The following is an 11,134-nucleotide window of genomic DNA, read 5'->3' as shown; positions in this document are numbered from 1 at the left end:
ACATTATTTTTTTTCACCAATATAAAATGAATCTGAATAAAACATGTGATGAATAACACTCTACACAAACGACTCAAACTAGTGAAATCAATTCAAATATTCATGCACGTATTAGCATAAGACTCTAAAAATCGAATTCACTATTATTTTTTCTGTAGAATAAAAATAAATCTGAATAAAAAATATGGACGAACAATACTCCTATGTATGACATAATTTAAATTTCAAATTTCAAATTGGAAAATATTTTGGAGAAAAAGACAAATATTTCTGAAATAAAGGGAACAATATTCACACATGGTATAAAATTTAGGACTTAGGGTAAAATTAAAAGAAGAAGTTAACATGTGTTGTTAAGGCGCTATTTGAATAATTTTCATTCAAAAAAAGGCTCACAAACGGTCCAAAAATTAAAAAACGAAGCGGGTCATTTTTTGCATGCATGAAAATAACACAAACTTTTTTGAATTTTGAAAACAGCTCCACAGCGCTCCATATATACCCGCGCCCTCACCATTTTCTCACTCCCCTTTCTCTCTCTATATCTCTTTCTCTCTCTACAATAAGCTCGAATCTGAGCATCTTCTTCATTGGGGAAGGCATAAAGATCGGCTGAATTCTTCATCGTAAGCTTCTCTTTTCTTGATTCTATGGTTTATCGATTGGGTTTGTCAATGTGGTTGTTTAAAGATTTAATCTTTTTTGTTTCATGAACATACATTTCGTTGTTGGTGTTTGTTAATCTGATGAAATTCATGTTAATTATTTGTTATCGATGGATTTATTTACATGGGTCTTCTTTAATTTCTGCTCTGAATAAGCTTAAATCTGTGCATCTTCTTTGTTGCTGAAAGCCGAAAACTTGACTGAATCCTTCATCGTAAGCTTCTGTTTAACTGATTCTGTAGTTTATCAATTTAGATTGTTAATTTGGTTGTTCAAAGATTTAATCTTTTTTGTTTCATGAACCTACATTTCGTTTTTGGTGTTTGTTAATCTGATGAAATTCATGTTAATTGTTCGTTATCAAAGAATTTCTTTACATGGGTCAATCGTTAATTTCTGCTCCTGATTTGTGTGCTACCCTAACCCCCAGCTGGCGTTAGTAGATTTAAGTGTTGGGCAGTTGATGTAGGTTCATATCTGTTTTAATTTATAGATGAGATATATATGTTTATATTAAATCTGCATCTAAGGCTGAAAAAGACAAATGTTTGCATTGGTTTAGTTAAAATTCTGATATTTTTCCCTTGCCAAAGTTTGAATCTATAGATGTATATGTTATGTTAATGAAGTTTCATCTAATTCTTTGATAATTAAGCTGTGTATATTGGCTAATGTTGTATTTGTGTTCCAATGTGGTCATTTCTCCATATAATCATGGATTCGTTTTACCATATGCCATTTCAGTTAATCCGTGTAGTCTGTAGATCTTTGTTCTGGCTTACTCATTACGGATTACTAAAAATGACAACTTTTTACCATATGTACTTTTTTTTGAGTGGGATGAATTGAATGAATCCCACATCTAGTGAAGGTTGAGAACCCTAGCTTCCTTAAAAGACTTGAGGAATCTTTTCTTTTCCGCTAGCTTTTGGAGTGCGAGTTAGCCTCATGATTTAATTTGACAGTTGGATAATAATGATAATATTTGTTTTTTATGTTCAAGATTATTATTTTTTTAACAGATGAAAATTTTAAACCTTCTGTAATCAAGGTGCTTAAAATTTTGATGTTGCTTTTTTTCTTTTGTTATGATTTGTAACTGACCATAACCTGTTTGATATCTCTACCCAGAAAAATGGACTTTTTGCCAGATGCCATTGTCCCGTGCATCTTAGTCTATGTAACCAATGCAAAAGATGTGGCTTCTGCTTCTTGTGTATCAAAGAGATGGAAGGAGTCAATTCCTTATCTCAACAAGCTTGTCTTCCCTCGTAACATTTTTGATGATGTTAAGAGGTTCTCTCCTGATGACATTATTGGGCACATGGTTTCATCAATTAATAAATTGGAAGAACTTGTTGTATACTGTCCTTTTAGTGGTTCTGGCCTAGCGTCATGGCTTTCATTGGCAGGACATTCTCTACGGAAGCTTGAACTAAAGATGGATGACAACCTTGTTGATATGAATTCTTGCTCCAGGAAGTTGGATAGTATCGGAGCAGCAACGAATTTGGAGTCATTGAAACTTTGGGGTGTGAATATGACTCGTGGCCCAAAATGGCACACTTTCCATAAGCTTAGAAATCTTGAAATAGTTGGTGCAGTAACAGATGACTCTAACCTCCATGCTGCATTAATGGCTTGCCCCAATTTGAGTAACCTGTTGCTCCTTGGTTGTGAAGGACTGACAGATGTCTTTATTGAGCTTCCTCATCTGGAGAAATGCAAACTTGATTTCAATGGCTTAGGTAAATGCTCCCTTACTGTCAATTCTCCAAAGCTTCAACATTTGGAAGTGCAAGGCTTTAGTGGGATCAGAGTCCCTGTGACTCAATTTCTCAGAGACCTCATCATTTCTAATACTGCAGGTACTGAAAATTCCATTTTTAAATACTATTTTAGTGCTCTACTTTTAAACAGTATCACAATCAACCAACTTTTATTGTAGGACGGGTTGGTGCTCTTGATTTTGGAAAGCTTGTGGCACTTGAGTCATTGGAGATGAGAGGAGTTCAATGGTGTTGGAGTGCTATACACTATATGCTTCAATTGGCAAGTGAAGTCAAGCATCTCCTCATGAAGGTGGAATTCACCGGGGATTTTGATGCTCTTCAGCCATTTCCTGAGATTGATATTGTTGATTTCTTTAACAGTCATCCCAAGCTAACAAAATTTGAAATCCATGGTGCCATGTTTGCTGCTCTTTGCCAGAGAAACAGCTTGAGAAATGTGAGTCTTTAGTTTCTCCTTGCTCAATGGTTCCTCATGGTGCACTTAATGTTTGTTTAGTTAGTTCATGACATTTGAAATCTTGGATGTTTGCAGGTGGACTCCAGATTTACGATCCCTTGCCTTGAGGAGGTTGTAGTCACCGTGAGGTCGCCACTGAATGCTGAACAAAAGATGAGTACTCTAGAGTCTCTAATCAACTGTGGAAAGAAACTGAGGAAGATGAGAATAAGAATTCTTCAGATGAAGAGCAGCCATAGCAGTACAGATGATTTTTTTGAGGATATTTGCAAATTCACTCACAGTCATCGCAGGATTGTTTCAATTGAATAAAAAAGAGTAGCCCAGTGCACAAGGCATCCCGCATTAGCAGGGTCCTCGGAAGGGCAGCACACCCATTGTTTCAATTGAATAATGATTGGATATTTCCTTGTTCTCTTTGATTTTTATAGGAACATACTTGGACCATGTCCTTCTCAGTTCCTAGACATTTGCACTTTGATTTTTGTACCTTCTGAATTTTATAGCCAGACTTGGAGCTCAGGTGTTTTAAATTTTAAGCCAGATTAGAGGCTTTGAGGAAATCATATATGAATTTCTTTGGTTTTAGATGAAATCCTTGCTTTTTTTGGAAATTGAGATGCTTAATTTTCAATTTTTGCTATATCATTGCAAAAGCTTCTATATTGTCAGTACTAAGAAAAAGAGTTCAGTAGTTTACTATGGTCAATGTAATGTCCATAGTACAACGAGAAGGAGTTTACTATGGTTAATGCAGTGAGATTTGTGGAACTAGTCATGGCTTGTCAGCTTATTATTGGAAAAGCTGTTCCTATGAAACATTATGGGTCTCCGGTATCCAATTGAGGGCTTCGCTTACAGTAGAGGAAAGCCACTTAATTGAGGGCTTCGCTCACTCGTTCTTACCTTTGCCAATGACATGTTTTTTTTACATATTGTTATGTTTTAAAATTGTCCTACAAGCATTTCTCTATTGATAAAATTCATTTTTGGAAAGCAAAATGATAAATTCTATTATGTTATTGAGATGTTTAGCTTCAATCAATCTTAATGACAAAATCATCGAAGATTATTATCACATGTGATGTCAAATTTTGTTACTAATACAATGTCTGACTATCATATTTCAATAATTACTACCTCCTTAACTATGGGAAAAATATGTGGAGTGTTATTTTTATGATAATATAATATAGGAATAAAAATGTATGTATGAGTAATGAGTCTGTAATGTACTTGATTAAGAACACTTAAATTAATAAAAATATTAACAAATTTGTTAACCCAAACACGAAATACTTTACAAATCCTCTTTGAACTAGATAAGATAGTTATATAAGTGGAATTGGTTATTACATAAAAAGCAGATAATGTACCCATTATATAAATTCTTTACACTATCAATATATATTAAGTTAAATTAATGTATCATAGTTATAATATATATCAATAGCATAAATAATTTATATGGCCAGCAAACATATTATTTAAAGGTTTGAATTTCAACTATTTTTTCTTGATTGAAATGTTTTTTTTTTTGTGCAATTGATTAACTATGAAATTGCTTGTATTTTTATTTTATTTTTTGAATATTTCTGCACCTATAAGGTGTTAGTATGACATAAATGAGACATCTCTTGAAAAGGAAAAATCATATATTTCTATTATATGGATATATGTAAATCAAAGTCGAACAATATAATTATCAATTTATCACCGAAATTAAATTTAAGAATGCTAACATACCACACTGTACCATGTTCATCCCTACCAATAGCTATACTAGCTGTTATCGAGGCAATTCCATAACTTAGGGAATTATCATGACAACTAAGAAATATATCAAGAATGAGCTCTCAGTAAAAGAAGCGAATCCAAAATTTAAAATTAACGGATTTAACATTAAAATTATGGATTTAAGAATAATACATTTGTTGGATTTTAGTAAATTTTTACTCACACATAATTAATATAGACATACACACACTTTGTGTTGAAAATTATGAATTCAGATGAACCTGTAATCAAAAGTCGAGAGAATTCTGCTGCTTAAATAAGCAAGACTGTTTCAGAGAATGTACAACAAGTCAACAACAATGTCCACTGAAATGATCAAGTGAAGAACAACTTCAACTAAAGAAAGTCTAAATTAGCTTCTTCTTTTGGAAATATCGCTTCAGATACAAAATTTGTAAAACCGCTGCCAGGACGCAGACTCCCAAGGATGCAAGACTAAAGCTAGCCACCCGCGTGTTAGTTATTTCACTAACCGCCCGCATCTCTGCTTCTCTGGAAGGACATAAAGAAGATGGTATAAAGGTGAAAGAACAAGAGCAAGTTAAGTAAACCAAAAGCATTGCATCTATAAACATATTTTAAAAAGTACCTGGTCTTTAAGTAAATCAAATTTTCACGAATGGCCTCCACAGCTCCCTCAAGCTTTCTCAGCTCAAGTTCAATACCCTACTAGAGGCAGAAATTTGAGTAAAATTTCTACAGCTTCCAGAAAAGATCTATTAATCTACTTATCGGGAAAAGAAAAGCCAAAGTATGATCCTTTACCGATGTATCAATTGTACAGAAGGAGATAACAACTACATAACCAAAGCTTAAACAAGTTACAATACAAGCTTTTGTCAGAATTTTCTAGTGCTAAACTAAATTGTCCTGATCTTGGATGAATCATTGAGTTCAACTTCCATCACGGAATGAAGCTTCCACAAAGCCTTTTTCCTGAATGATTTATAAGGTGACAATTCTAGCTTTCATAATCAAATCATAATTAATGCTAAAGCTTGATAGTTAACTCCTTGAACATCCTAGGTCACAAAGTCCATGGGGCCACCCCTCCACCCTCACAAGAAGGAGAACATCCATGTGTCCAACCACTTACCAACTCCAGAAACAATAAGCAAAGACACACAAAGGAATTAATGAACTCAAACCTCAGCATAAAGTTATGAATTAACCTTATATGCTCAGGACCACCATGCATAAATGGTTCATAAACAAAGGGTCTTCTACCAACTAAGGCAAAGTGTTCAAATGCACATAGAGGGCAGTTCGGTAAACAAAGCTCCCGCTTTATGCAGGGTCCAGAAAGGACCACACCAAGGAAAGGATAAACAAACAAACAAGCAACATAATTTCTCTTGGCAGTTAAATTGACTGTGAGGGTATAAATCAGGTTACTTATTCCCTATTGACTATCTTACTCAAAGTAAGAATCATCCTCGTACTCCCTCTGTCCAATTTCATATGATAATATATGATTGGACACAATATTTATGAATCTGTGACTTATGTACTAAATTAGTAAATAGTAATAATGGAGAAAATATTAAATTTTAACAGAATGTTTGTTTGACTGAGAAATATCACATAAAACAGTTCAATTTAAATAGTTAAATGGAATTTACGTTCTTTAAATTTGTATGACATGATATTAAATGAAATTGTGTCAAACAATTATGATGTCCCAAAATATAGATGCCATATAGAATAGGCCAATACTTTTTTTTCTTCAAACTGTGGACAATAAGAGATTTTACTAATTGACGCTCTCTCCATAGCTCTCCATGATTTCAAATCCAAATGACATCGATGGCATTGACTTCCCTCATTAACGAACTCTAGATTCATTTATACCATTATTAAACTATGGCCTTATTGACTCGTTAGTGAAACATGCTTCAAATTTATAGCTTTTAGTCCCCTTTTGTCCCTTGAGGGTCCGTACTTTCTTCAAACTAGCACACTTTGGTTTCAGACAATTATGTTACGAACGAAGATCAAAATCTGAAAGGACAACAAAATAAGGTCCCACCTCTATCTTCTCCTTTCTGGCAACTGATTCCCAATCCTTGGCAGCAATTCCGGTTTTCCAGTCAAGGCCAACATTTAAGCTCTTACCTCCTGGATTATGACCATCTTCAACCCAAAAACAAGCTAGATAGTTGCCAGCCTCAGTTGTTGTGAAGGCAAACTGACCATGTGTCGTGTTCTCATTGTGATGAAGGGTGTTCCCAAATGGTGAGGTGACCTGCAAGAGTAATAACATGCTATAAGATTCACTACAATAGCAGAAATGATGAAATATGATAAATCATACACAACATTTCCCGTAAAATTTGTACAGATGTTCTAGCCAACAAAAGGACGATAAACTATTTCAGTAAAACAAAGTAAAGAAACTTGAATCTCGAGAAAACACTCGCAATACCACTTTAAGTTTAAAACACCTCCTAATGTGTGTGTGTGAGAGAGACAGAGTCATTCAGGGCACAAGCCCATGAGATTTAATATTTGTTATCGATTAATCGAGCAATCAGGGATATACAAACATAATACGCTACCCAGCTTATGAGTTGATGCTTTGAATCATTGGAGCTGTCTAGACTTTAGTAGTACAATAAACAAGAAGGTGAAGCAGTAGAGAAACATAAACAACTAAACTAAGAATACTATAATCCTAAGCGTTTAATCTGTTCTATGCAATCGAAGACAAGGTTGGGACAAAAATTATTTGAATACAACCATCTATTTACTTAGTTATGGGAGAGCAGGGTAGTTTAAGGTGTGACTATTGAAATATTTGCAGGCTTGGCAAGGAATCTCTCCCATAATGCTAACTTACACATACATTTTCCTCCACTTTCTCCATGCAAATATACCTCCTTACCGCTCCTCGTACTAAACGGTAATCCAATAAAAACACCTGCATGAACGTGACACAAGGTGACAAGAAAAGAAGATTTACGTAGTGGCTTTCTTTTATCTTTTGCCAAAAGCCTGAAGACTTAATCTGCCCACCCACATATTTCTCGTCCTCCCTGTAATTGTCTTGTCTTTGTTATGGTTTCAGGGCCTACGTCTTCCTGTATGGAGCCACCACAATAAAAACACCTGCATGAACGTGACACAAGGTGACAAGAAAAGAAGATTTACGTAGTGGCTTTCTTTTATCTTTTGCCAAAAGCCTGAAGACTTAATCTGCCCACCCACATATTTCTCGTCCTCCCTGTAATTGTCTTGTCTTTGTTATGGTTTCAGGGCCTACGTCTTCCTGTATGGAGCCACCACAATAAAAACACCTGCATGAACGTGACACAAGGTGACAAGAAAAGAAGATTTACGTAGTGGCTTTCTTTTATCTTTTGCCAAAAGCCTGAAGACTTAATCTGCCTACAGTATGGCTTTGAAAATCTGCACCCTTGTCAACAGATAACTCAAGAGACTCAACTTTGACAAGCAGTTGAGTATAAAGTATAAGTAGGATCCCTATTCTATGAACTAGAAAAAGGAGAGTACTGTATTTGTATCAATAAAGATGATAACTTTTTTAAATTCTTTTGAAGGAACAAAGAACATATCAGCATCAAATAAGTAAAATCATCACACTATATACTAACTAATCACACTCCTATCAATAAGCATGCACAATTTTATTTGCTGTGAGTTTCACCTAAAATGATTAATGTAGCAGATTTAAAGAGCTTTCTGTACAGTATGGAGAGTTGGGATATTTTAGTATTTTCTAATTTCTAATAGTCTACTTTATAGATAGGTATATGTTAAATGTAACAAGATTCAAATTGTAACTGTATCAAATATTACATGGTCAAGTTGAGACGAGTTTATACAGTTCACTCTCAACAACTAATTAGATGTCACTTATGCTAACTTTTCCATACTTGTATCCAACCACACAGCAAGCTCAAGCAGGTTAAACAAGGAGGCTGCAGACAGAACCTGCTTAAGGAAATGTTGCAAAAAACTGGTGTGTGTGTGTGTGTGGGGGGGGGGGGGGGGTATGTAAATTCAGGGAGCGACAGTCATGTCTGCCCCCTAGCTTTTCCCTTGGAACCCATGATGCCAAGTGACACGTCCAATCTTAAAACCTTTAAGATTGATGTAGAATGTAGAGCCTAAGTTGATATTATCATGTGGCCAACTAAAGCACAAGGCTACAATTAAAATTCAGCTAGAAATTGGATTAAGCTTATAGGGTGAAATAACTAGCAGCGCCAAGTACAACGACATTGCAGCAAATTGAATCATATGATGATGCAGGAGCAAGAGCAGAACCAAAATCAATTTCAGCAGCATCATATCATTGACCAAAGCCAAATATCTAATACCTATTGTATGTGAGGTGCCAATGTAAACAAAGAAGATCATGCCTAACTACCGTTTAAGCAGATCAAATCACAGATTCATTTACATAAAGAAGAATTGAAGTACGCCAGCAAACTATGCATTCCCTAATCTTAAACTAAAACTAATTAAAACCCAGGTTCGAATTCCAGCTACAAAAACCCTCTACCCAAGATTTGGTACCCGGTCGTTGTTCACGGGGCAGCTAACTAATACAGAGTAGAGTATAAAACAAAAATGATAGAATCGGAGTATGGGGATACCTTGATGGAAATGGTGGGGCTGGGATGGGTATGATCATCGGGAAGGGCATAGTAATCAGCCAAAACGACGACGTTGTTGTGAAGTTCTTCAGAAACACATTTAGTTCCAATGGGGGGAACAGTCAACCATATAGCTTGTCCCTTGTGCAATAAACAGAGTACCATCAAGAATATCCATCTGCTCATGTCACCCATCATTCCCTTTTACTTGAAGAATTTTGACTGACAGAGCTTTGGGATCTTCAAAAATGGAAATCGGAGAAGGAGATCGATCTTCTCGTATTTTGCAATTGATTAATTATTTACAGTGTATGTTTTGGATGAACATATGTGAGCCCATTATAGGATCCATGGGCCTCTTTGGTGAATTTTGACTAGTTTTTGCTAATTTTTCCTTAAAATTATACTCGGACATGTGACACACTTTCCTTATTAATTCGTCTCAAAGAAATGTCAGCTTATTATAATTTGAAATAATTTATTTTTAAAATTTTCATACTAGTCTTAATTAATTTAAACCACTATTTAAAATTGGTGTTCACTGCATAGCTTTTGGAAATAAATTTTAATAATAAAACATGATTTATACGATCATAAATTCTAAATATTATGAAAAAATATTCATAATATAAGTTTAGTATTATTTTTATAATAAATTAGATAATACATTATTCATAAATCATAACACGATATCTTAATAAAAACTACAAATAACACACAATTACCACTTACCACATATTCGTTAATTCTATATCTTCCCACAATTTACAAACAATTCCTTCACAGCGAAGATGCATTTCTTACATGGGGAGTGTATTTACTGAAGGAAAGAGGTAGATAGAATTAGTTGGACTATGATTAATCTCCCTCATCGAGCTACAGCGCGCAGCCACAGCCCACATGCATGATATTAATTGATATTTAGCAGTATTATGTCTTGAAAAATAAGTTATTAATAAAAAAAATAATTATTTTTTCTCGATATGTTAAAAATGACAAGTAAAAGTGAAAATATATTTTTAAATTAGTGGACAAATAAAAGTGAATGGAGAAAGTATATGGACTACTTAATATTAATGATGGAAAGATATATCCAAATCATTTGGGTAATTAGTAATACCATTTTTTCTTCTAATATTTGATAAATTAAACCATTTGTGCTTTAAACCTTTCAAAATGTACTTCTTAAGTGCCAAATCATATGAGAAAAAGGACATGTAAAAAATGAATTTTACATGTTTAATGCAAAACTAGATTACATAAACAACTTTCTAAACTTGGATTTGTCGATGTTTCTTAAATTACCCTCTACGTACCATAACTAGTAGTTAATTATTCTAAATTAATTACTATTCCCTCCAACCAACAATAGTTGTCCACTATTGACTTGACACACCTCTTAAGAAATAATAAATAATAGGGTTAATATTACTATTTTATCCTTTGACTTTATTAAATTTAATGCTTCGAAAAATGTGGTAAATGATAAATAGTATTTAATATCAAGGATAAAATAAATACAAAAAGTAAATTATCTCTTGATTTTCTAAATTGAACAAGTATTATTGAACAACTATTTTAGTATAGTGGATAACTATTATTGGACGGAGAAAGTAATACTGATCATCATGATTTTGGAATAATGGAAGATGGAACTAATGACTTGCCAAACTTTTGGTAGAATTTGCCTAAACTACTGTTATCCATTGGGATCTAGATTTGACCTTCTAATGCATTTAAACTGTTTGTCATAATTTCCCATAAATATGAAATCCTATTGTAACTATTTTGCATTAATA

At 34.0% G+C, this 11,134-nt stretch overlaps 2 protein-coding genes across 3 annotated transcripts; one reads left to right on the top strand and one right to left on the bottom strand.

Annotated features, from left to right (window-relative positions):
• Positions 1 to 541: 541 nt before the first annotated feature.
• LOC102581755 (F-box protein At1g10780) lies at positions 542 to 3,531 on the top strand. The gene is made up of 4 exons (XM_006349324.2): positions 542 to 626; positions 1,798 to 2,534; positions 2,615 to 2,895; positions 2,992 to 3,531. Exons 2-4 carry the CDS (start codon positions 1,802 to 1,804, stop codon positions 3,226 to 3,228), a joined length of 1,251 nt encoding a protein of 416 aa, XP_006349386.1. The 5' UTR covers positions 542 to 626; positions 1,798 to 1,801; the 3' UTR covers positions 3,229 to 3,531.
• Positions 3,532 to 4,865: 1,334 nt separating this feature from the next.
• Positions 4,866 to 9,655, bottom strand: LOC102581425 (transmembrane emp24 domain-containing protein p24delta3-like). Of its 2 annotated transcripts, XM_015309563.1 has the most exons (5): positions 7,822 to 8,673; positions 7,559 to 7,633; positions 6,743 to 6,958; positions 5,303 to 5,379; positions 4,866 to 5,205 (listed from the first exon to the last, which is right to left on the bottom strand). In XM_015309563.1, exons 1-5 carry the CDS (start codon positions 7,825 to 7,827, stop codon positions 5,061 to 5,063), a joined length of 519 nt encoding a protein of 172 aa, XP_015165049.1. In that variant the 5' UTR covers positions 7,828 to 8,673; the 3' UTR covers positions 4,866 to 5,060. The 2 variants fall into 2 exon arrangements, with proteins under 2 accessions (XP_015165049.1, XP_006349385.1); XM_006349323.2 differs by lacking the exons at positions 7,559 to 7,633; positions 7,822 to 8,673 and adding an exon at positions 9,336 to 9,655.
• Positions 9,656 to 11,134: the final 1,479 nt, after the last annotated feature.

Source organism: Solanum tuberosum, unplaced genomic scaffold, assembly GCF_000226075.1.
Source record: "Solanum tuberosum cultivar DM 1-3 516 R44 unplaced genomic scaffold, SolTub_3.0 scf00105, whole genome shotgun sequence".
Classification (NCBI taxonomy): Eukaryota; Viridiplantae; Streptophyta; class Magnoliopsida; order Solanales; family Solanaceae; genus Solanum; species Solanum tuberosum.
Note: the sequence above shows the minus strand (reverse complement) of the source record. Positions and strands in the feature narration are given on the sequence as shown.